The 27,712-nt window shown below is 36.0% G+C and overlaps 1 protein-coding gene across 6 annotated transcripts in view; it reads left to right on the top strand.

Annotated features, from left to right (window-relative positions):
• TBC1D5 (TBC1 domain family member 5) overlaps nt 1-27,712 on the top strand; it is a 368,525-nt gene that overhangs the window by 230,535 nt on the left and 110,278 nt on the right. For all 6 annotated transcript variants that reach the window (XM_036431572.2, XM_036431570.2, XM_036431571.2 and 3 more), the window contains 4 exons: nt 6,233-6,321; nt 7,894-7,944; nt 8,041-8,110; nt 14,194-14,366. In XM_036431572.2, coding sequence (XP_036287465.1) covers nt 6,233-6,321; nt 7,894-7,944; nt 8,041-8,110; nt 14,194-14,366 — 383 coding nt within the window. The remainder of the gene's footprint in view (nt 1-6,232; nt 6,322-7,893; nt 7,945-8,040; nt 8,111-14,193; nt 14,367-27,712) is intronic.

The raw sequence follows: 27,712 nt of genomic DNA, 5'->3' as shown, positions 1-27,712 counted from the left end.
TGATCAGTTTAAAGATAATAAACCAAGTCATATTACACTTGTCCTAAATAATACATTTGTTATTTAGTGCATAGAATACCCAAAGGAACTAATTTTATCTTAGTTTTAATATTAGTAATATATCTTTATATTAATTACATGGTAATTCTTTGAAATACAATTACATTATGCAAATCACTGTTTAGAATGGGAAATGGAAAAAAAAATATCCATCCCATTCACAATGCCAAACAAACTACAAAATAACCTAGAAATAAATTTAATATAGGCACAAAAGCTATATGAAGAAAACTATAAATGTATTAAAGTATATAAAGCCAGACTTGAATAAACAGAAAAGTGATACATGTTTTTAGATGAGAAGACATTAAAGAAAATATAACTTCTTACCAGATTGATGTATAAATATAGTATCATTATAGTGATAATCTAAGTGAGAGATGTAATTTTTAAAAAACTGGACACATTTATTTTAAATTTAGTGCCAAAAAGCTTTACATTAATTTTAATGTACATTATGTAGCTTAGCTAATTAAGACAAGCTAACTTGTCTAGGTGCATATTCTTTTATTTGAATCCAGCTCCATCAGTTACTAGCTGCATAGGCAATTTACTCACTTAACTTTTCTAATCCTTAGTTTCCTTATCTATTACAGGAGGGCAATAATAGTATTAACTTTGTAGAGTTAAAAACATCTAGTTCTCACTAAGGGTTCATGTTGGTAGTTGTGGTGTTAGTATTACTAGAGGCCCAGTGCATGAAATTTGTGCACTTGAGGGGGTGGTCCCTCAGCTTGGCCTGTGCCCTCTTGCAGTCTGGGAGACCATAGGGAGTGGGCCTAATCAATCATCAGTTGGAAATCCTTAGCGCCGCCACGGAGGTGGGAGAGGCTTCTGCCACCACTGCTGTGCTTGCCAGTTGTGAACCTGGCTTCTGGCTGAGTGGTGCTCCACTGACCACCAAGGGGCAGCTCCTGCATTGAGTGTCTGCCTCCTAGTGGTCAGTGTGTTTTTTAGTGACTGCTCATCCACTAGTTTGCATATTAGCCTTTTATTATATAGGATTATTATTATTAAATGTATCGAAGTTGCCAGAGAATTTAGGGGAAAAGAAGAGTGACAAAGGGAGATATGAAAATTTCTATAAATATTCTGTGATCAAAGCACTATGACGGTAGTGTGGAAATCAGCAGTAGATCACTGGAACAAACTAAGATGGGTCTAGTTATGTATGCAATGGTAATATGATAAAATAGGACATTTTTATTGACTTTCTATATTTGGCTTTCTATCTAGAAAAAAGATTAAATTATACTTTTATTGAAGAACAAATTCCAGATGAAGTAAAGATATAAATGTAAAAACAAGAATTAGACAAGTATACCAGAAAAATTTTAGGAGAATATTTTTACAATCTGTGTAGGAAAGACTTTCTCAAGCAAGATAACTGGAAGTTATATGCACAAAGTTACAATACTAAAAACAAACAAACAAACACCAAAAAGGGAGACTGGGAGAAATTAAATCTCTATCAGTATAGCATTTTTTTGGAAGCAAATAAAAGAAAACACCATTTGAAATGACTTAAACTCTAAGGATGTTAGAATCACACTTTGCAAGAAGTCTGGGGGCAGAATGGTTTTGCAGCATTAGTTCCAGGCCTTTCAACAATGACCCAGGTTTATTTCTATTTTCCCATTCTTCTCTTCTCATTGTGTTGGCTTTTATAATGAAGCCTATCCCCTCATTGCCTCCTCCTCTCCTCTTCCGAATACTTGAAAATACTTCACAGTAAAAGATTTGATAGCAAATCAAGTCAGAATAAAATTATCCTAAAATACAGATTTGTTTTCCTTTTTCCTTTAGAGAAAGAAACATCTAGATTGAAGAAGTCTTAAAATAATGGAAACAATTTCCACTGACAGAGCAAAAACATAACTGCACACGCCATCATTTGTGATGTGTGTAGCCATCTGCATTTTTAAGGAAGACTAAAGAGGAATAAAGAAGATCAAATTTTTGATAATTTAGACAAAGTCTATCAATTATTAAATTAGAAAGTATTAGCTTACTCCTGGGTATCAATTAATAAGACTTAATTACTCCCTGTACATGTATAAAATCTCATTGATTTTTTTACAAAGAAAAAACCTTCTGTAGAAGGACTGAACATTTAGCCAGATCAAATTTAAGAAAAAACCTTGAGTTTTATCACAAGCTGTTAAAGCTATTATTTTGTACTAGGTGACACCCCGTTTAACATCGACCATATTGTTAATAGTTATGGGGTTTTATTGAATTAATGAGACTGTTATCATGAAGTAGAATGTCTTGCTGAGTTAATTGAAACTGCAGAGATTATATAAATGGTATTAATGAACTTTGACTGCCTGATGCCTCAACTTTAATAAAGACTGCTTGGTGGGCTAAATGAACACAGGCAGATAAAAGAACAGGTTCAATTTTGTGAGCCTACAGGCTGTTGATGAAGAAAACTTCGTTACCTTTATTTTCCAATGGCATGAGTTCAGAGTGCAGTGACTGCTAACAATCCAGCAGGGATAAAGGCTTGAAGCAAGCACAAATGCTGACATTGTCGATGGCAGCAAAATACACATTTTGGGAACCAAGAAGTATACTGACACTACATTATTTTGTATTATGTTTTGTCAAATTTACAGCATATTGAATTTATGATGATTCTGTCTAGATAATTCTCTTTTCCTTTAAAGATGTCTGAATACTTGCCACTTGCAATTATTTTCTGGGTTTTACTAGTCTAGAATTGAGAGTAAAGCCAACATTCTCTTCCAAGTCTATTTAAGAAAATATCCATAGTTTAGTTGGAATGTAACAATTAATTGGTAAAAAGTTGTCTTCAATGTTATTAATTTTTATTATAAAGAGCACCCTATTTATTGATGTGAAATACTGGAATATGGTTTAGTGTTTTTCTTTTCCATTTTTTATATTGTAGGCCAAATTTCACCAATTTGTTGCTATGTTGAGGGTAGATATTTCATTTATTCAGTCACTGTATAGTGAGTGCTTTTTATGTGCTGAGCCTATAATAGGATCAGGGTTTGTGTGTATCTTGTTCTCTAGACTAAAGCTTCATAATAGTTAGGAGCTTGCTACTTTATTCACTTTTGTATTTTCAACACATCATAGGTAGTTAATAAATAATTTTTGAAGTAAACAAAGACAAATGATGCCTGAACAAATAGAGAATGTGGAGAGAGTAGTATCACAAAAATTAGAGGGAAGAGAACATTTAAACATAGGTGAGAGATGTATTTAAACAATAAATATTTCTGATTAAATTAGCCATAATTAGTTAGAAGATATATCGAGGGAAAAAGACTCATTTAGAATCACTACCACTAATAACAACAATAAAAATCTAGTAACAAACCCAGTAAAAAATATGCAGGTCTACAAATTTTTGGATTGGAAAATCTGGTGTTCTAAAAATATCAATTTCAAGTTCATTTTAATGCAGTGCCAATAAAAATTGCAGTATTTTGTTTATAATTTATGTTTTGAAGTTTCCTTGGATGAAAAAACTTAGAATAGGCAAGATAATTTTGAGAAAAAAAGGATAGATAGTATGGAAAAATAGAATAAAGTATAGGTTTTCTCTATAATAGTAAAATTATTTTTAAAATTAAAAAGTACAGTATTTGATTTTTTTTCAAGCACACCTTTTACTTTGCTCTCCAGACCTTAATAAACAGCCCAAGAAGCAAAATGGAGAAGACTCACCATCTCCTCTGAGATAGCATTTATTTTTTATTTTTGTGTGTGTGTGTGTGTGTGTGTGTGTGTGTGTACACTGAAGTTCTTATTAAGAACTAGAGTCCCAGTGCATAAAATTCATGCACAGAGGGGGCAGGGTGTCCCCTCAGCACAGCCTGCACCCTCTTCTATTTGGGACCCTTGGGGGATATCCTACTGCTGGTCTAAACCTCTCACAATCCTGGACCACTGGCTCCAAATTGCTCACCTGCTTGCCTGCCTGGTTGCCCATAACTGCAACCTCCTCTGCCGGCCTGGTGGTCCCTAACTGCCCCGCTCCTAGCCAGGTTGCCACCATCTACCCTTCTGCCAGCCTGGCCCCCCCTCCCGACCCCTCCACTGGCCTAATCGCCCCATGCAGCCTGCTGTTCAGGCATTTGGTCATCCTTTACTAAGCTCCCTGCTGGCCATGTCGCCCCATGCAGCCTGCTTGTTCAGTTGTTTGGTCATCCCTCACTAACCTCCTGCAGGCCTGGTCACCCCACACAGCCTGCTTGTTTAGTCATTTGGTCATCCCTAGGGCCAGCCCTGGGTGGCTGGGCAGCCAACCTCCGAGGCTTGTCTGGGCCTCGGGCTGGCCCTGAGCGCCTGGGGACTGAGGGGACTGGGCACTGCCATCTTGTGGCTGTGGGTGCCGCCATCTTTGAGGGTATGACAGTCAATTAGCATGTTCCCTCTTTACTGGCTGTGGGCGCTGCCATCTATGTGAGGGCATGATTAGCATATTCCTTCTTTATTAGATAGGATATTCAAACAAATAGAATACTGGTAAAAGTCTGGGGAAAAAATATGAGCTAAACATTCAGTTTATGGTAAAGATGACATTTCAAAACTCTTAGGAGAAGAAGTGTTATTCAATAAACGGTGCTCACTTAATAAATTAGTGAAAGGTTCGTAGGTTGGCTGGGGTTGCACACCTAGGACATGAGGCCATAATGTATCAAAAGAACTTTTATTTCAAGCATATGTCTGCAGGTGGGCTGAGTCCAAAAAAGGAATTAGCGGTGACTGAAGGGAGAGGCAGGTTTTTATTAGCTTCTGCTGGCTGCTAGCAGTTCTGCCGATGTACAGAGCTTGACTGGCATTCCCTGTCCTTGGCTCCTCCCGGCACCAGATGTCCAGTAGTAGGCTATGCTGTGCTGAAGGCTGCACATCCAGGTCTTTCTACAAGATATCTGCTAAGCACAATTAGTTCCCTCTGCCCTGCTTTGTAGACATGGTTATCTAAAAAAGATTGCTTATGGTAATTTTTCCTCTATAACAAGTAAGTTGTCAGTGGAACATAAATTATTTTGTAAGAATATCATCAAGTTCTTCTTACTTTCACATTATTTTGTGATAACCACTAAGTTCCTAAGAATAACACAGTACCACTAGATTGTGCAGAAGGCTGTGTGACTATCCTGTCATAGGCAGTTATCTCTGATTTCACCAGCAAAAACGTTTCTTCTCTCTGCTTGTATATTTTATTCTTGTTTCCTGTAAAGGTAGTTTTTTTTTGTCTTGTCTTTATAAAAGATAACCCATAGTTATTAAGCAAAAGGGAAATGGTAATTTACTCACTTTCAGAGGCATAAAAGTGCAATCTATTTTTAACTTGCTAAAACATCTGTGTTTTTTAACCCTTAAGAGGAAGAAAAAAACCTCAATTAGCAAGGCAGGTTACTAATTTGGAATACCTCATTTCTCCACAATAATAGATTTTATAATACTTTTTAAAGGCAACTAAGTAGAAAATATAACTTTTTGTGTCTGCCTATTCATATAATTCACAGGTGAACATCAATACAAGGAACAAGAATCATATTGGTGAAATCACTAAATATGTTTCTAAGTAATCTTATAGTTGAAAAAATTTAGGTACACATCAGATTAAACAATTTGAAAATCAAATTTTCAAAACTTTGTTTCCTGTTATACCAGCTAAAGGTTCTTTCTTTTATTATCCAACATTTCCAGCTAACTGACTTCAGCTCTTTCCAAATCTACAGACATCCTAATTTTGAGCCATTATATAATGAAAACATTGGGTGTAATTTCCTTAGGTCTACAGTTCTTAGTTGCCCTTCTTACTGCAGATCTTTACACTGTAGCTCATGATTGTAATTTGCATAAATGAAATTCATATTTATGAGTACAGATCTTGAAGCAACTGACAGGTGCAAGGTTGTCTACCATGCCAATTTATTGTTTGTTGTGTCATTTAAAAGAGAACTACTTTCCATGTTTTAAAGCAGAATACCATGCTGTGGTTGAATTGGAACCAAAACTAAAATGAAATAAAAGTCTCATCTTGTAGCTTTTCATTTTTATGTTTTTCTATTATGGAAATGGTAGCAGGGACTGGTTGAAAAAGCATTTATCTGGGCTTATTCTGTCCACTAGTGGACTACAAACATCCCACCCTTTCATTTCTCTTGCTCTTGTGTTTCAGGGCATGCATGAGCTCTTAGCGCCTATAGTCTTTATCCTCCACTGTGACCACCAAGCCTTTCTTCATGCCAGCGAGTCTGCTCAACCAAGGCAAGTTTTTATATGAGCTCCATCTGTTTTACAAGCCCTGCTGTAATCTTTTCTTGCCTCAAAATCTTTTAACTTGAAGATACTTTTGTAAATTATAAACATTTGGTTGTGTTTCATGTGGCTGATTGTTAATCCCACTTAGTTGTATTAACATAGTTAATAGTTGTAATCTTAGTTCAGCTAGGGCAAATTTGGAAACATAAATATCTTTGCAAATCTTATACGTATACCAAAGAAAGACATAATGAATGGGTCAAGAAGAAGAAATTTTTGTTGTAATGGCAAAGTGCTAGATTGATTGTGTTCATATATACTATCTTCTAATGCTCTATTCTTTTACTGTAAGCTGTGTGGGAACCTTGTCTGTGAGATACTTTCTCCAAGTTTGACTCAGTTCAGTTCATAAGAGAAAGATACTGAAATCTAAAATGAAATAAAAATCTCATCTTGTAGCTTTTCACTTTTATGCTTTTTTTTATTATTATTATGGAAACTTCTAGTCTAGTTTTTGAGATACATTAAACTTAATCTTTCCAGCCAATAACTTTAGTAATTGTATTTACCTTAAGCTAGTAGTAAGAATTTATTTTCTAACTTAAGATACCTTAACCGATGAGCTGAAGAAAGGCAGCTAGGAAGCATTTTAGAAATAGCAAAGGATTATAAAACTTTGTCAGGGATATTTCACAGACTAGTCCAGTTATATGCAGGAAAGATAAAGAAAACACACATTATTTTTATTAATCAAATGTAGCCATCCATTTTGCTGAACATAGACTAGGACCTTTGTTAAATTAACTTTTATTTACTATATTACACATTACTATGTCTAGTTCCTATTGAGGTGTTTTTTGGTTTTTTTAAATTATACTGAGTTTACAAGATCTGACTATAGTAATCATGTCTTAATTACTTTTGTTTAGTTATTTTAAAAAATAATAAGGGTAAAGTTAGTATGAGATTCTGTTTTTATGTCAGTTTTACCATTTTTAAAACATGTAAGTGGAATATACTTACTAGGAAGGTATAGATGATTGAAAAATTTGCTTTTAAATGAGTTAAACATGCTTTAGCTATTTCAATCCACTAAAATGTAAAACCAACACTACAGTAGATTTGGAAGAGGTGCTGTCACTGATTAATTTATATTGAAATGTAGTAAAAATGGAAGTAATTAAAGAAAGTAAGTTAATGTTTTGATATGATATATTTGATGAGTAAACATATTTTTGGGCGTTATTTTAGAAATAAGTAATAGATTTTGGAGTAATCAATGTTTTCTAGATCAGGCACATTCAATGAATATGTTGTCACATTTGTATTTGTTATTTATTATTTTTTATTTGGAATAATTAAATAGTTATCTCATTGTGGTACAGACAAGGCAGCTAATTTGTTTTTTATATTTAGAGAAAGGAAGGATTTCATTTGTTAATGGAATTGTTCTTTTTTATTTAAAAAGAATAATTTTTTTCATTTGCACATTATATGTAAGTATAGAGTAAGGTAACCTCTGAATCACCTTCTGTTACAAAATGACACATTTTGATTTGTATGTATTACTTTTTTAAGTGAGGAAATGAAAACGCTATTGAATCCTGAATATCTGGAACATGATGCCTAGTAAGTACAGATACTTTCTTCTGATATTTTTATTTTTTATACCATATTTACTTTAGTGAAGGTTTAACAACAGTATATTATTTTTTTACATTTTAGTGCGATGTTCTCACAACTTATGGAAACTGCTGAACCTTGGTTTTCTACTTTCGAGCATGATAGTCAAAAGGTAATTCATATAGTACAGATCTTTTCGGAATGTTTGAAGGAACAAATAATTTCAGTAAGTAATGACATATAATCAGATTATAAAAGCCATTATCCTATATAATAAAAGGCTAATAGGCAAATTGTCCCCTTGACAGGGAGTTTGACTGAGAGTTGGACCAGGGCCTGGGGCCAGTGGCCAACTGCCTGAGCCCCTCCCCCCAGCCGGCCCAGCCCAGTCAGCGTGGATCGGCTGGACCCCACCCATGCTCGAATTCATGCATCGGGCCTCTAGTTATTACTATATAAAAGAAAATTTGAAAATACCTGTGGAATAAGATTGAACTGGGATTTAAGCCATAACTATAATATTGGCAGATCTATGCAAAGATAATATAAAGTTTTTAATTATAAGTTTTATTATGATATAATTAATATACTGTAACATTCACCTTTTAAAAGTGTACATCAGTGAATTTTAGTATATTCACAAGATTGTGAAATATCCTCACATCTAATTTCAAAACATTTTCCTCACCTCAAGAGGAAATCCTATACCCAATAGCAGTCACTCCCCATTCCCTCTTCCCAGAGCCTCTGCTGTTACTAATCTACTTTGTATTTATACTTGCCTCTTCTGGGCGTTTCATAGAAGTAGAATTATATAATATGTGGCCTTTTATGACTGACTCCTTTCCTTTAGCATAATGTTTTCAGTGTTCATTCATGGTGTACCATGAATCAGCACTTCATTCCTTTTAATGGCCGAATAATATTTCATTGTGTGGATATACCACATTTTGTTTAACCATAAATCTGTTGATGGACATTTGGTTTTGTTTCACTTTTTTCTTGCTATGAACATTGTGTACAAACTTTTGTGTGAACATCTGTTTTTTGTTCTTCTGGCCTGTCTCTAGGCATGACATTTCTGAATGATCTGTTACTATAAACAAACATATATGCTAACCTAGAGATCATTATGGTATTTTCATTTTTATTATACAATATTGGAAACATTGCAAATTATTCTGGCAAGGTATATTAAGAGTTTTGGGCACACTATATTTTATATGATTAATTTATTTTATATTGGTATAATTGATTGCATTCTGGTTAGAAACCATGTATTAGTCAGTCACTTCATTCCATCTCTTAAAAAATGAAATGGATAACTAATGCTTTTTATGCCTTTGGTTTAGGTCAAGGCAAACTACTGCCTGCAAGCCAGTTTGGCCTGCCATCTGTTTTTGTACAGCTTGTGCCTTAAAATGGGTTTTACATTATTAAATGGTTGAAAAAATATGAAAAGAAGAATAATAATTTGTGTCAGATGAAAATAATATGGAATTCAATTTCCATGCCCATAAAAGAAGTTTTATTGCAATACAGCCATGCCTGTCTGTTTACTTGTTGTCAGTGGCTGCTTGCATGTTACAACAGCAGAAGTGAATTGTTGCAGCACAGACTGTATGGCCTGTCAAGCCTGAAACATTTACTGTCTGGCTCTTTACAGGGAAAATTTGCCAACCCCTGGCCTCAGTGATAAAGTCTCCCTTCAGCAGAACTTGTTACCTCTGTAAGGGTGATCAGAGCAGAAACTTGCTGTCACTGTATGTGATGAACTACACATGTTGTGGAACAATAACCTTATATTCTTGGCAAGTGATTTGATAAACTTGTAAACTTATATGAGCATCAGAATTTTGAGCAGAGAGTATTTGAATACATTTAATACAGGCATCATGATTATTTTATACAGTGGTCATTTTGTATTTTATAACTTATTTACTATATCTAAAAAACTGAGTGATAAACATGTGAGTTACCATTTTTCTTAGTTTTACCTACTTATGTTGATATTACTGAGTCAAGTTCATGAAAATGACTAAGATAATGCAAAGAAAGGCATTCATTTTATCAGTGAACACTTAGATGCTATGGCCTCTGAATATTTATATTAATTACTTTCATATGTCATTGAGTAAAATATTCCTTAAAAGCAGTTCTAAAGAATCCCTTTTTATTGTTTTCTGATTCTCTCATCTTTTTACAAAGAAGTTCGAAAAGATAATATATTACTCCCATATTCAGTTCTTCTAGTTCCTTTGAAAATTCAGTTATATTATTTGCTGCTTATTTTAGCAGACTTGTTTTTTCTTAGACTTGCTTGATGAAAAAATCAGTACATTGGTTTACATAAAGGCATAAAATCATTATCCCATTGCAGTTTGTGGACTGGCTCTACTCTGCAGAACACATTGACTGCTTAATAAATGGTTAGAAAATTTTTCTAGTTTTATTGGTAGTTGTGGCTGTCCCATTTGATCATATTTGTTAAATGCAAATAGCATTCTTTATTATAAGAAATCCTGATGATAAGGAAGTATTTTATAATAACTCCAGCTTCTCTTTTGATTTCACTATTTAGCACTTAGTGATCTGGAATATTACTTTTGAGTTTTTTAAAATGTAAGAGATTTTGTTATAAGTATTCTGAGCACAGGGGAAATCTTTCAAGCTATCTATCTATATAAAACCCTAATATGCAAATAGACCATATGGCAGAACAAACAAACAACTGAACAACCAGTCGCTATGACATGCACTGACCACCAGGGGTTGTGCATGGAACATGGTGGCGGGCATTGGCCACGGTGGGATGGTGGAGCAGGTGAGCGGAGGCACCAGACCAAGGTGGGGCACCAGTCACTGTCATCAGGGTGAGCTTCTGGTGGTTATTGAAAATTCTTTGCTCCCGTGCACTGTGTTCCCACCTGGCACTCGCATCACCCCACGCCGGCCCCAGTTGCCCCTCAGGGCTTCTCCTCCTCTCCCTGACCCTGAGGGGTGATCAGGGTTGACAGCTGCCTCTTGTACCTGCTGCTGGCACTGGAGCCACTGCTCATATCCGCTGGCGGTGCCAGCCAAACTCACATCTGTAGCTGGCACCAGATATGCCACTTGCACCCATTGTTGGCACCTGGCACCAGTCCCAATCACTCGGCATCAGCAGGTGTGAGTGGCAGCTGCCGGCTCTGATCACCCCTAAGGACTTCTCCACCTCCCCCTGCTCCTGAGGGGTGAGCAGGGCCCACATCTGCACTCGTATCTGCTGATGGTGCTAGCCCTGCTCACACCTGCTGCTGGCGCCAGTCCCAATCGCTCCACTCTGTCAGCAGATGCAAGTGGTGCCAGTGCCATCAGCATGTAGGAGTGGCGGGTGCAGGGCTGCCGGCAGAGAGGAGACTGGGGGCCACAGCGAGAGGAGCTGTGGGGGGATGTGGAAGATGAGCGGAGACCCACCCCTATGCCCACCATAGCCTTGAGGCCCACAGTTCCTTTCAAGGTACACAAATTCATGCACTGGGCCCCTGGTAGTTTATATAAACTTTATACTAAGCATTTGAAAAATAGACTACATATGCTATTGATTTAATGATAACTCATTCTATAAAAACTAGAAATTGATTATATGATTTCATTAAGTTAAATATTTTTAAATAGCTTAATTTAGGATCACTTCTCTCCAAAGCTAGTGACTATATTTGTGGTAGTATGTGTATTCAAAACCCTCAGAAGAAGACTGGATACAGTGATCTTCCATGGGATTGTTAGCAACCCTGTGAGGTCAGTGCCTCCACCTACACTGTATGGAACTCAGCTGCACAGGGTTTCCAAGAAAGGAAAACTGCATGACCAAAATACATAAAATGTTAAATCACTTGTTTTTAAAGAAAATTTGGCTTCAAAATAACCACTGCTTTTTGAATGTGAATAGTATCTTACAATTAACACCCATTCAAGAAAACCCAAACACTTATTTCAATTTAATATCAGTAGGAAAAAATTTAACAAGAATTAAATTTCTAAATTAAATCTTTAATTAAAAATTTTAAGCATTAAAATACTTATTATTTGAAGAGAATGTTAGATATTACAAAATCAGAAAAAGGTGTCTTGGATGTATTATTTTTATAATAAATGACCACAATATAAAGATTTCCTCTTCTCCTGTTTAAATAAGTGAATAAAAACCAATTGAATTATAAAAATTGATACAGATTTATATCCTTCAGACCTAAAGACACTAAGGCAGACATGCAGGAAGTACAAAGGATGCATTTATTTTTTAAAAAATATATATGTTTTTATTGATTTTAGAGAGAGGGATATATATATAGAGAGAGAGGAACATCCATGAGGGAGAAACATTGATCGACTGCCTCCTGCGTGTCCCCTACTGGAGATTAGGCCTCCCACCCTGGCATGTGCCCTGGCCTGGAATAGTCGCCTTCTGGTACGTGGGACAGTGCTCAACCAGCTTAGCCACACCAGTCGGACAGGAACACATTTTAAGACCAGAAATGATCCTGGAGAGACAGATGGAACCCCTCCCAGGAAATGTTTCGTTGTACTGACACAGGCTCCTCCTCTCCTCTGTGGTTTCTACCAGCCTGATTAGCCATGCTCTCATGTAGAATTCTCAGTTATTTTCTCTGTAGTCCTCCCTTCCCAGCTACAAAGGCAAGAGCTTTTACCTTATTTTTGTGCCCCTGAATCTGGTCCAATGATGAAAAGATGATGTTAATCTTAGAGATCTCAACAGTTCCCGAAGCCTAGAAGTAGTAAAGGAGACTGTGGAAGTAGAGAAGACAATAATGAAATAGGACTTTACCCTCATTTTTAAATACACTTGGGAGCTCTGGGGAGGGGATATTCAGGTAAAAGAATGCCATCCCCAGGATCTGTAGAAGTGAGAATTCTGTAGCCTCACGAATGAATGAAAAGCCTTAGAAATCAGGCTAAATAATTTGGTGGGTTTTTTTCTTCTTGAGTAAAAATATTTTAAGGAGGGCAATAGATGGATTTGAAAGCAGATTAAATTAGGGACAGTGGGACCAGTTAGGATGAGAAAAATAATTAGGGCTCCAAATCAGGATACAACAGTACAGCTAAGGAAGAGGAGACAGTAGTTCTGAGAACTAAAATTGGTAAAGTGGGTGTTCTTATTGGGTGATGGGTTGAGGTATACATGGGGAAAGGATAAACGTGTGTTTGAGCAGAAGATAATAAACTTAGTTGTGGGCCTACTTGCCAAGATTTCTTGCCAAGATTTGAATGTATGGGGGAAACACTCGAGAGTTCTAGGTTATGAATACATATTAGAAAATCTTTAGAAAGGGTTTTGGTTGAAACACTGTGAATGACTGAGATTGTCCAGGGAATTGTGTGTAAAATAGAGAATAAAACTAAGACAAGAACTATGTGAAAAAGCAGTATTTGTGAAGCAGAAACATAAATTTGAGCTACAGCAGTAGACTAAGGATGAATGATAGGCAGACAGTCATGGGTGCTGCTATAAATCCCATTTTAGAGAGGGGTAAAATCAAGGACAATATCAGATTTGAGAGGGTAGTTGAAATTTTCAAGAAAGCATTACAAGGAGTTAGTTGTATCTTTCTTACTGTAGAACATGGGAGAAGATATAGTTGGTCCATATAACTTGTCTTGTGTGTTTTTTTAAGTCAGCTATATTTTAGTCTAGAGAGTTTTTAAATGTTGTCTACTTACATATTTAAATTGATAAAGTACAGTTAAAGAACATCTTATTTTCTAGTTTTAGTTTCCTTTATTTTCTGACTTTTTTATAGCTTTGAGAGCTCAAATTAAAAGTTTTCATTTGCTTTTTTTCATATTCCAGTTTTATGCCACAAGAAATAAGTTTTCATTAGAGTGTCTTTTAGGTACTATTACTGATTAGATAAACTGCCTGTGGACAGATAGACTACTGACCACCACTACCTCTAGCCAGAATTATCTTGTAGTGCATAACATCACAAGATAAATTGGTCAAGAGAATACAGGTAGAAAGTATTTTAGAAGACATTTTCGGCCTTTATGTTCACAATCTTCAGTCTATATGATAATCAGCATATGACTCCTCATTATAAGCATTTGTCATTAGATGATTATTGATTCTATTTAGACTAGTTATTGGTTCTTATTTAAACTCCAATAGATAAATGTATTCAAGAATGATGTCCACATATTTGTTAATTTCAAATTGAAATATAATACTTGTTGTATTTTTCTTGTTTTTAGGGGAAAGAAACACTGTTGACCCCCATCCCCTTTGCTAGACCACAGGACTTAGGGCCAACAATTGCTATTGTTTCTAAAGTCAACCAAATCCAGGATCATCTACTGAAGAAGCATGATATTGAGCTCTACATGCACTTGAACAGACTAGAAATTGCACCACAAATATATGGGTTGTAAGTATTAAAAGTTTACATTGCAGCTCTACCTAATTATGAATTACTATCATTTCCCAATGTGTAGATTTATAAGAGTTAAGAGCAAGAACTAACTGGTTCAGCTCTATTTCATTTCATATCTCCATTCTATTCTATGTGCCAGGCTCTGTGCTCATAGCTTTTACATATGACACTTCACCACAAAACTGAAACACCTTAAAGATATATTTGAACTATTGTCAGTAATCTTTGAAAAATTACGGAAAATGAAGGACATGGCAAGAATACTTATTATGAAATAACTTTTTTTTTAACATCTGCAGTATTATCAAATGTATTTACCTTAATATCTGACAATATATTAGAACTTTAAAAAAATAGATAAGTCCTTAGGAAGGGAGGTTTTTTATGTGGAACTATCATGTACTTACCCGAACAGTTTGGACAAGATGGAGCTGCATTTTCTCTCCTATCAAATTACCAGATTCGATAAAAACTTTTGACTGAATATTTTTACTTCACCATTTTCCTATTATATTGTTTTTCTCAAAATGAAAAATTTGTAGACTGAATGATATTACATTTAGGCTTGAATTTTAGTTTTATGTAACTGCCATGTTCAATGATATGGATGAATATATTGTGACCAGGTGGAGTGAGGTATCTGACACCAGGCTATAGGGCTTTGTCATTCGCCCTGCACAGAAACCCAGCTTTTTAGGATCTGGAAGGTCACTCTTTTACCTACTTCTGAAATGCTTCAATCTGATTTCTTTAATATCCACATTAAATAATTGAATATTTCAACTTAGCAAATCTCATGTTGGTGAGTTTGATACCATCACAGGCAGCTAATTCCATGGCATATTTCATATACCTCTCCACTATAAATTAATGGGAAATGGTTCTTTCTCGAGTCCTGAACCCCCATATACCAATTGCCTTTTGCTTTGGTGTAGCCCATCAATATGTAGCTGTCTTTCTGTACCTTGATCAGCTCTAAACAGGAGGGTGTCCTATTTTTTAGTATTTAGAACAACAGTGACAAATCAGGGTAAACCAGATCCTAATATGAGTTTTCTCTCCTATGTTTCTGTGGAAAATTCAGTTTTAAAACAGTAGTAAATGTGAGGTGGTTTGATCAGTTCTTGGTCAGAAGTTTGTCTCTTTGCCTAGCTATTAGATTTATAAATTTTCACATTAAGGAAATTTGATTAAGCTGTGTATGTCATTTTCTCTTAGCTTTTAAAGTTTATATCCTTTACTTGATTTCATTAATGTAGGATGATTGAATTTTTCAGTTTAATAGTTTTAAAAATAGAACTGCTTTAAGCCATCATTCCTTCAGCATTTGCTTTATTAAACACCTACTGATGTCAAGCAGTGTGCTCTATGTTACATCACTTGGGTATTTGAGTAGTATTAATAGAACATGGAGTAGCATCCATAGAAGGCTAGAGAAGAACCAGTCGAAATAATTTTTGTGGGAATGCAGATTTTGAATCAGCAAGTGGAAAAATCCTCTACCTTCACCCCAATGTTTCAACAGAGGCTCAGCAGTCCCCAGCTTAGTTTATCAGAAATCAACTAAAGGGAAATGGTAAAGGGAGAGAAATGGTCCTGTCCCTTGGACTGCAAACTAGCTATCAGAAATTTTATGGATGGTTGCCTTATGAATGAGAGATTGGACAAAATGGCAAATAAAAGCCATATCAAATTTGCACACAAATGACTACATTCATTTCCATGAAAACATGATCAAACCAAATGCTTTAACCAACAATGATTAGTTCTTTAAGCCAATATACAAGTGTTTTTATCTTGAAAATGATTGTGGTTCTTCAAAAGCATGGTCACTTTAATAAGTTAGACATCTATTTTAATGAAACATTATTACTCAAAATACTTCTGGAATTTATTTCCTTTTTGAAATTATCTTCATTAGCAACCTATGTCATGATGGTATAATAAAATAATTAAAAAAAAAAAAACACGTTTGATCTCAAAGTATTGCCTAACCTCATTTCTCAGGTTGTTCATCACATGTGGCTCTAATTAGAAGTGTTAGTTACTTACATGAATAAAACTCATACTCAGAGCACACCTCTGGGCTTCTATGAGAGGTATACAAAAAGCCGACCAAGCCTCTGGCTCTGAAAGAATAATTTCACAGAGACATTTTGGTACCTTTGTTAAATAAAAATAAGTTTCATTGCTTTCCAGTCACAAGGTGGATGTATTTTACTCTGTGTGTGTAAAAAATGGATGCTAAGTATTATACAGCAAAACCCAAACAACACACTTGATATTACTTGATGATAAACATTATGTTCTTAAATGCAACTGTAAACTGAGGATTATCTAAAAGAGAATCCAGTATGAGATGGCTGTCTTTTCCTACAAGATCCTAATTCACCCAGAGACATATCTGAATGAATTTTATCCTCTACTTGATCCATTGTAATTGGCCACAACCTGCAGCAAGTTCGTGCTTATTCTTAAAACAGTTCGGAGCATTCAGGAGCCTTCAGCACCATTAATGGACAGTGCATTTAAAGGACCTTGGAAGCTGATAGATTAGGGTCCTGGCCTCTGCAGCAGCCACGGAACCAGCTGAGGCTATGAACTGCCATGCCTTCTTTCGAACATAAGCTGGAGGTTACAGGGTCTGGGGACAATTTGGTAGAGTTCTATAAAAACCTTGGCTTATCAGAAAACAGCCAAAGGGAAGTGGTAAAGGGAGAGAAATGATCCTGTCCTTTGGACTGCAAACCACAGTCCAGTTGGCCAGATTCGGATTTTCAGCTATTGCCCAGCTGGTGAACAGCTCAACACTACTTTAGGTCATGTGATCTCATTGTAGCCAATTGCATGGCTTGGCAGGCAATGACATAGTAAATATCTATTCACACAAATTGTATGCATGCTGCATATGTCCATGTGCATGCTCTGCTTGTCTGTATTGATGGTAACATACCCACATAGATAGAGGGATAAATTGTGTATATAGGTCTGTACCTGGATATTTAACACAGTAATTATGTACTTTGATTCCTTCTAGGAAACAGAATGGTAGGAATAATCTAGTTAAATCCGTTTCTATGGGAATTTTTTGACTCCTTTTTTTTCATATTTTCTCTAGTTGTAAAAATTACAGTGATTACACATCATAAAGCCTATCTGTAATAAAACGCATCAGCTGGCCAAGGTTTTCATCGCTCACTCAATAATCCATTAATACAGCAACGTTGCCCAGGCATCTTTATAATACCAACTCGGAGGTAATTTTAATCAGCTAGACCAGCTGGTATTTAACAGCAGCTGCTGGAGTTGCCACAAATATACTCAATAGCTGACATCTTTATTTGCAGTTTTTCAAGGGGAGAAGAGATTCTCCTGTGGTTACTGGTATTAAGCATTTAAAAGTAGGTGTAAAGTATACAGAGGTTTCTACCTAAATGAGAAGAAGAGTGATTAATGATAAAACAAAGGTGATAAATTCTATCAGGAGGACAGGTTTGTGAATGAACAAACTGCTCAACTGAATAAGAACACATTGGTCTTTGGGTGGACTTCAGACCTTTTTCCTAGTTACATTTGCACTAATCGTGGCTATCGCTAGCACTGAAATTGTAGTCTGCTATGTGTAGCATCCTTATATCCTTCTATACAGGATTTGTAGTGGCCTTCCTGCTACATAAAGCTGTGAAAAATAATTTGATTATGTGAAAGAGTGATCTGTTAATTATGCACATGGTCTGTCTCAGCCCCTGCATGCCTTGGCTTTTTTTGTGTTATGAATATATTTTCATTAATGTTCAATTTGATTTGTAAGTGAAAGGAATCATCATCAGTGTGTTCTGTCTAGTAGTAAATACAGAATGCTATTTCACATCGTGTGTATGAGCATGTGTGGGGGAAACAGGCATCGACAACATGAAGTTAGCAGTCACAAACCCATTATAAATAAAAATGTAATTACACTTGGGGGAGCTTGGCTTACAAAGCTCAGAAATCCATAATGGAGCTTGCTGGTAGTAAATGCCTGATCTGTTTGCTAAACTCCCCTGTTCCCAACCCCTTTCTCGTCGTCTTTTAGCAAATACTTTGACATCTCCACTGATTAGAAATTAGTAAAGAGAGCTGACTTCCTGATTTATAAAATAGTTGGCCTTTGTCTCTGGGATGAGGGTCTTACCTTTTGGTTGAATGACCAAAGGAGGAGAATTAGAGTAAAATAGGGAAAGTATAAGGTATAGTGATAAAAGCAAAGGTTTTTCAAGGCAGTTACTTAATTACTACAGTTATGAATGACAGCTTTGCATACAGATAGTTGTGTATTGAACTTGCTAGTGATATACATGTCTGATGCTTATGTGAACAGAGGTGAAGTGGTTTTCATCTTCATAGAAAACTTCTCATGTAATTTTCTCGAAGACTGATTTCAAAATTAAAGTAAATAGAAAATAATAGAGTTATGGGCCTTGCATACTTGGTATATGAAATAGTTTTGTTATTTCTGACTCCTGTAGAGCCATCAAATGTTCTTTTCTTATGCTAATCATCCCTGCTGGGAAATGAAGCATTACAAACCCCTAAAAAAGTGAAATGTACAATCAGACGTTCTTTTCTTATGCTAATAGTCCATCCTGGAAAGTGAAGCATTACAAACCCCTAAAAAAGTGAAATGTATTACATGTTGCGTGTTCTCCTGTACTAAATTATCAGAGGTTAGCAGAATCCGTTGTCCCACCACGTCTTCTGCAGGCAGCTCCATTCATCAGTGCCACTGCTTCTCTTTCTTTCAGAGCCGAATAGTGATCTGTCTGTGTTGGACGGTGATTGATACTTAAAATTAAAACCCAGTGACAGAATGGATTACGGAGATAGCAATTTGAATTTAGAAATTACTTAGCAAGCATTTTTTTCCTGTTATTTGTAGTGAAAACAGTCTGTTTAAGTTTGTTTAGTGTGTTTGACAACAGACAGGTTGATATATTGCTGGGCACAGCGGTGGGTTGGACTTGAGTGGTATTAGCACTCAGTGTTTTGATTAATGGTAATTGTTTCCATGAAAAAGCACCTTTTACGTACAACTCATAGTTCTGGAAAACAGAAGTCAACTTGCAGGATTCATAATTACCATTCTGAGTTAGCATATAAAAAAGGGCAAGAAGCAGCAGCGCCGGAGTAGCACAGTAGGGTTTTTTTTCTTTTCATTGTATTGTAGTTAGAGAGTGTTCTGTATGTCAGAATATAAATCTTCTGTTATTTATCTTTTGTCCAGCATTTGAAGTTGATTTATGACACATTTCTGTATGCCATAATTTAGTTGGAATCCTATACTAAGGTGAAATTTCACCTGTCTCTACAGTAAAAGAAACTGTAAAAGGAACCCTAAGCAACCTACTGAGGTATAGATTAAAATTTTTCTTCCTATTTTTCTCTAGTCTTGCTCTCATTTTAAAATAATGCAATTAAGAAAACAATTAGAAGGTTTATTTGAACAATTCAGAGATTTCAGTTGCCAGTTTAAATAAAACATTTTACATATCGTTAAGGTACATAAACCCAGGGGAAATAAAAGGTAATTTTTATTTGGAGAAAATAAAACATGCATTAAGGACAATGTTTTGTCAGCTTAAAAGCTGTCAGAATAATGCCCTCATAACACCTTTCACTCTCTCCTGTAGGTCTGTACATATATGTGAATAGATGTGTGTATACTTTATCTGTCCACAAAGTACACTCTGCATTTAGGCTGTCAATAGGTAGAACTTGACTTTAAGTGCGTGTCCTTACCTTTAGCATAAACAAAGAAACACCACTTGCACATAAGGACTTGGAAAGGAGTGGGAGAAAATGTCCTTACCCTATTTAAGCACTCCTGATTTTAAGACAGTGAGACATTTTGTAAGTGAGAGGTAATGCTAGTTATGGGTTGTGTGTCCTTCCCCCTCACCCCCCACCCCATTCTCCTTTTGTTTTCTCCCTACTAAAGATAAGCACTAGGTAATGTTGTAAATGCAATCAGAATGTTCCTAAAAGAGGCATAAGTGACAAACATGTTTGTGAAACCAAGATGAGAATCAGTATTTGCACAGCAACCCTCCCCTGCTTTTTTAAAAGAAGCATAGAAATTTTGAGTCTATTCTGTAATTTTCTAACTATTCACACAGGAAACTAAATATTTTAAAGATAATAGTTCTCCCTGATAGGTGCAGGATTTTAGGTTTATATTAATGTTAAAGCTTTGACATAATTAATAATATATGCCTATTACATAGCTTTTATGTAAGTCAGCTCTTTAATACGTTTGGGAAGAGGATAGGAGGTGAAACCCACCGTGCAGAGACTGTGGTGTTACTGTTCTCTTTAAAAGGGAATGATCCTGCTCCATAGTAGCCTGGATTGAAATGCCATTTGTCAGGTTGTTTATTCCAAGCAAAATTAAAATTAATAAATGGTTGTGTGATGCACACCTAAGCCTTTGACATAAATATAATTTTTTGAAAAAAATTATTCCTCGTAGTTAGCAACCATGTGTCATCGTGGCATCTTTTATTGAAAGGAACTTTATTTAAGTAGCATAAACTTGTTGGATGGGCTTCAATTAAATGATGATTTGTTAATGCAAATGTGTAGCGAATGATGGTAGTACATCTGTCTCTTCATCCATAGGCCATTACTGTGCAGCGTTAGCACATGATTGTAAAAAACGAGAAATCATTATATGCAGGTAGTACATATTCAATCAATTCTGACCTTATGTCTCTGGCAAAATAAAAAAAAAGTATCAATGTAAATGATATTTAATCTGAATAACAAAAAGCAGCTCTTTGACTCTCTGTGACTCAAGCTGTTAGGTGATGTGAAGTGACTGCTGTTTGGGATTGATGGTTATTGGGGGCCCAGTGGGGAAAGGCCATCACTTTAATCCTTTGTCATCCCTCCCCCATGCACTCCTCCAACCCAAATTACATTTTAAGTTCTGTTTCCTAATCTTTTTTTTAAAAAAGTGTTATTTTCAAGGGTAGTCTGAGGGATAGTGTGAGAAATGGGCACCGATGACCACCAGGCACGATAAGCAAGCAGTGACAATTAATACAACAACAACAAAAAAAATCGAACAATTAGCTCCAGCTCCATAAGTGTCTAATGAGCCATTTGTCAGTCTTTTGGTGAAATAAACTACTCTATCTTAATTCTCCACTCTTGCAGCAAATAAATAAAAGTTATGAAACACCCGGGCACCAATAAAATATAATTTATTTCACAGGGCATGACAGAACTCTATACATATCTGGAATGAACATGTTATTTACAAATGACTTGTGATACTCATATAAACCATGGGTCTGTGTGCTAACTGCTTTCATTAGAGAGATATGCATTTTTTTTCTGATTGTTTAATCATTTAAACGTATCATTACTCCTAAAGGCATGTGAGTTAAAGTGACTCCTCCTGGTGTGATTAACTCATGAGGCCAAAAAGAACCTCAGAAATGAGCTGTTCTGCAGCTGAAGACATTAAGAATTTACGGGAAAGGACAAAACAATAATTTTCATTGGGGAACCTCTCAGCTCTCTGCTGATTATCTTCCTGCCCTCATTTATTTTTAGGAACCCCAATCTCTCGAAAGTTTTTCACCACCACTGTGTATCACTTAAACAAAACCACACTGTAAGCTTTTTTCACTTGTATTTTGTACTAGCTTAAAAGTTATAATCGCCATACTGTAAAAATGTGACTTGAAAATTTACATTAAAGCCCTGGCTGGTGTGCCTCAGTAGTTAGAGCATCAACCTGTACAGCAAATGGTCTTGGGTTCAATTCCCTGTCAAGGGCATGCACTTGGGTTGCAGGTTCCTGGCTCCATCGGGGGTATGTGTAGGAAACTAATTGATGTAGCCCTTTTACTTTCTCTCTCTCTCTCTCTCTCTCTCTCTCTCTCTCTCTCTCTCTCTCTCTTTCTCTTTTTCCTCCCCACCTCCCTCCCACTCTCTCTAAAATCAATGGAAAAAATAACGTTGGATTAAAAAAAATTCACATGGAAAATGTGCAGTATCATTGAAATTAAAGCACAGATATTTTAAAAATAACAATTGCTTATTTTAAGTAAAAGAAAAATACACAGAAGTTGTTCTTCAAAATGGCATATACTGTGGTCCTTGAGTACAGCTTCTGGACTAGCAGCATATTGAAGGTTGTGGTTAGAAATGCAGATTCCTTGGCCCCTACTGAATCAGAAACTGTAAGCAGGTCCAGGAATCTGTTTTCATAAGCTCTGCAAGCGATTCTGTGAGCCACTGATATATAACGATAAAGTAATTGAAGCAAAAATAAACACATGTTAATGAATCCCTGATGTTTATACAAAACCCAAAAGAAAGTAGTCAACTTTCAGCTTCAAATGATTTCCAGGAGATCCAGCTCATCTTGTTTCCAACGCTTCTTGGTTGGTCCACCACTACTTTTACTTCCTCTTTTTTTTCCTTTCTCTGTTTTAATATGCTTTCTTTTTCTACCCATTTTGCAAGGTAATGATAGAGTTTTCAGGCAAATTCCATGTTGCTGGGCCTGCCACTATCATATTTCTAATAACCAAATGTTTCGGTCTATAATTTGGGAACCCTAGTATTTGATGATTTAGTATTTTATTTCACCTTTTAATTTTAAACTTATTTCAAAGCTATTAATGCACAGTTCACTTAGGATGAAGAGAGGAGGTATCTTTCATTGTCAGCCTGGTGAATCCAGGAAGGAATAACAGGCAGAATCTCTGGAATGAGTCATGTACCCCAATGTATGATGAGGGATCACTAGGACTTGTTACTTTACACCTGCAGCTGAAATGATTAGCTGTGGTTGCCAGTAGCTGTAGCTTGACCTGCAAAATGACACCGAGTCTAAAGTGAAGAGTGGCAAGTAAAATCAGAAAGCAACGAGGCAGAGTTTTACTAAAGGAGAACGAGAAACAATGGTAATTGTAGGCAGTTTTGTTTAAAAGGCATTTCTGTGTCCCTTGCTACTCAAAGTGTGGTCCATAGACCAACAGCACTGCCTCCCCTGGAAGCTTGGTGGCAGTGCAGAACCTCAGGTCCCACGCCTGCTAGCCCACTGACTAAGAATCCATTCTTTAACAGCATTCTCTGGAGACTTTCATGCACATTAAAAATAGAGATTCACTTGCTCAGTATATTAGCAGGCAGGGGATTGGGTGAAAGATTGATGGTGAAGGCATATAGTTAAGCAGTGTCACTCTTTTATATGGAGATGAATTCTATGGGGCTGTGATAGTTCCAAGGGGGTTTTCAACAAATGCACAATGCTATAGCAGTTATAGGAGGAATTATTTTATTGGCCTGACTTACTTGATTTTGGAATAAATCCAATATGGAAATATGAAAATTGATTAATGATTTTTAAATTTAAATTTTATTTATCTCTTCCCCTGAGGAGAAGTTAGAGTTCAAAGTGATATTACAAGTGTGAAAGGGGCTACAACTGAGGGATAATTAAGGTTTAAATCTAAAGTCTAAAAAGAATTCTGACCTTAGACTTTCTTTTTTTTTTTTTAAATATATTTTATTGATTTTTTACCGAGAGGAAGGGAGAGAGATAGAGAGCTATATAGAAACGTCGATGAGAGAGAAACACCGACCAGCTGCCTCTTGCACACCCCCTACCGGGGATGTGCCCGCAACCAACATACATGCCCCTGACCAGAATCGAACCTGGGACCTTTCAGTTCGCAGACCGACGCTCTACCACTGAGCCAAACTGGTCTCGGCATGAGCTTAGACTTTCTTAATATGGTTTTTTAAAAATGGTAAGAAGGATTTGGATTGTGACATTTTAAAAAAAAATTAAATTTATAGTTAACATACAATATTACATTAGTTTGCAGGTATATAATTGTCTAATCACCATGTTGTACACGTGAAACTAACATCATATTGCAGAGTAAATCTAGTAACCATCTAACACCAGACATAGTTACTGTGATCTTATGGACTATAGTCCCTGTGCTGTACATTACATCCCCGTGATTTATTCTATAACTGACAGTTTGTACTTAACCCCCTTTGCCTTTTCCCCCCAGACCTCAGCCCCCTCCCATTTGTAACCATCAGTTTTTTCTCTGTGTCTGTGTGTTGTTTCTGTTATCTTTTTTGGTCATTTGTTTTATTTTTTTATATTCCACATATAAGTGAAATCATTACAGTATTTGTCTTTCTCTGTCATACTTATTTCACTTAGCATAATATCTTCTAGGTCTATTTATGTCGTCACAAATAGAGAGTAATTAAAGATATACATAGATATTGCTGTAAAGCTTTTTTTTGCAATATTTATTTATGATACTGACAAACTCTGTAAGTTTAAATGCTTAAAAATAATTCAATGGATAATTGTACAATATGTCCATACAATGGAATGATACAACAGCCACTTTAAATCACTCTTTAGAGATACATATGGTATTTATTGACATAGAAAAAAGGTTATAGCAGAATACACATATGAAAATATTCTTATTATAAAATGAATGTGCTTATATTTTATATGTGCATGGAAATAAAATTGGAAAGCTGTAATTCAATTGTTCCGGGGCTATGAAATTATGGGTATCATTATTTTCTTCATTTTGCTATGTTTTTATTTTCTAGCTTTTCAAAGACAAATTCAGATTACTTTTGTAATAAGAAAAAATTAATTTTATGTTGTCAATCTTGACATTAATTACAATATGTAGAAAAATACATAAAACCAATTATTTTAAGTTTATGGGAAACATTTCCATTTAATTTAGCACTTATTGTGTGGTGCTGGTGCTAACTTGAAATATACCTCAAGGAACTCATCGTGTCATATAGAACTTAGTCCTGTAAATAAAAGGCATGTGAATCTGAATGATTTGCAGAGGAAGGTATGAAGGTCATGAAGGTAGTTTTACTGGGAGTTCAGAAGAATGGCTATCTGTGCTTCATGGCAGACAGGATGGGGGTCCAGCAAGAAGAGATACTTGATAGAGGTTTTTGAAGGAGTTCCCCATACCCAGGAAGAGGCTGAGCATTTTTGTCTTGTGAGGAGAACATGACTTCATAGGGTGCAGTTAGGAAAGACTAAAACTAGAACTGCATATGGGGAAGTATCCATAAATGAGTCACACCAGACAGGATTTTAGATGCCATTCTAAAGTGTTCATCATATGAGCAACGCAGGACAGAATTGCCAAATTTACCTTTTAGAAAGATCTGTCTGGCAGCAGAATGGGCCTGTATAGGATAGCAGCCCGGAGGCAGGTTAGAAAACTGGTGGAGTGAGAGGCGGGTAAGATAAGGTCTTTGGTGGTAGAGTTTCAGAGGGAAGGATAACTTACAACTCAGACAGTGATATATCTTGACATTCAAGGATTGGAGACAGGAGAGGGAGGGTGTAAGGGCTAAGAGCCTTTAACTTCACTCCCAGATGAAGGAGAAGACAGAGGTTGAGGAGGGAGAGGAATACAATGATGAGTTATGTGTCAGGTGAACTAAGTTGGAGTTGCCTGTTCAGATCTCTGTACTGTTACAGTAGTCTATTTTGATTTTTTACTATAATTTTCAGCTTGAGTATTTATTTTAGAATTATTTGTAATATTCTACTAATAACTTTCCCAATACTTTACAGATTTAAAGATTTTAAAAATATATTTTTATTGAATTTTAGAGAGATGAAGGGAGAGATAGAAATATTAATGATAAGAGAGAAACATCATCGATTGGCTACCTCCTACATGCCTCCTACTGGGAACCAAGCTCATATAACTGGGCATATGCCCTGACCTCTTGATTCATGGTTCAACACTCAATCACTGAGCCACACTGGCCAGACAAGGTTTACTACATTTATATACCTTTTATAAGAAGGCACTATAAAACTGATTAAGAATACGAGTCAGCTTGCCTGAAATTGAACCCAATTCCACCACTTACTCTGTGTGCTTTAGAAAAATAACTAGCATCTCTAACCTGCAGCTTCTCACCTGTCAAATGGGCACATACCTTTAAAGAGCTCAGAATTACATGAAATGCTACACGTAAAGCCCTTAACATAGTCATCACTCATACAAATGTGAGCCGGAATTATTATGACTTAAGACAAAATGTTTTCTAGGAAAATAGTTTTCTAAGAGAAAATATTTATTTGCGCATTTTCTAAAATTAAATTTTAGAAAATGCGCAAATAAAATTTTTCTAAAATTAAATTTAATATATGCACTATGCAAAACAATGGAAGTCTGTAAATACTAATGTGACATTTTTCTGAAACTTACAAATGGCAGAGGCCAGTGCCTGCAGTTCAGGAGTTTATTTACAAGGAGTTGACCCAGTGGTGGGTGATGGCAAAGAAACAGCAGAGCATGCGCTATAGTTATGGGTTATTGACATACAGCTGTACTTTACAAATACTTGAGAATTAGATGAAATGCTTTAGATCACTGAGAATGGTAGCTGGTTCCTCTCTGTCACTCGCTCCAGACTTCATCCGTCCCCTCTTTCTAATCCCACTGCTCCTTCAGCTCTTCTGGGCAGTGTGGAGACTCCAAAGGACAGTGCTCCTAAGTCTCCAGGAGGTGTCAGTGACGGACTTAGCCTGTACTTCGCATTTGGCCATGCATGTGCTTTCCTCAGTTCTCTTAACTTCAATGCAAATGTCATGCAAAATATTGTAGGTGGAAATATTCTGCTACATGGTGTGTGTATACATATATCTTTTGAAATAACATTTACAGATTTCTACATGTCAATACATAAAGATTCATTTCTCTGAATTACACACCATGGAAAAATGTGGTGCAGCATAGATGACCAGTTATTACTGGTCAGATTCTTTCCATCAAGTAGTTTGTTTTGACACACAAGTCACTAAATGGTTTTTCAGAGAAAGCTTAGCTTGATGGGTCGTCACATAAGCCATTTGACATTTGTCCCCAGTTAGACCGGATGTCACATGAAAAATTCACTCAGGCAAGAGGCTCCTAGGAATAAACAGTTCTCTAGTGTTGCTCACAGGGGACTCAGCAAGGTGAGCAGAACTTCAACTTGTCACGGATGCACTGTTCTGACAAACATAAGTAGATGCTAATGGCTAAATCGTGACAGAATAAAGTCCCACTACCATATGGCTAATTGCCACAACAATATCTTCAGTGTTATTAATCAAGTTTTCATAGTGTGCCATGATAATTGGAATAATTAGAAACAGCATAGGCATTGCTTGTCTCCACCACACAGTTTGCAGAGAGGGACCTCAAACAACCACAACTGCACATTCAATACTGTACTGCTTAGTGCTATCTTCTCCTCAAAAATAT

This window comes from Pipistrellus kuhlii, unplaced genomic scaffold (assembly GCF_014108245.1).
Source record: "Pipistrellus kuhlii isolate mPipKuh1 unplaced genomic scaffold, mPipKuh1.p scaffold_m20_p_11, whole genome shotgun sequence".
Lineage (NCBI taxonomy): Eukaryota > Metazoa > Chordata > Mammalia > Chiroptera > Vespertilionidae > Pipistrellus > Pipistrellus kuhlii.
The sequence above is the reverse complement of the archived record's forward strand: the minus strand, read 5'-3'. Positions and strand labels throughout refer to the sequence as shown.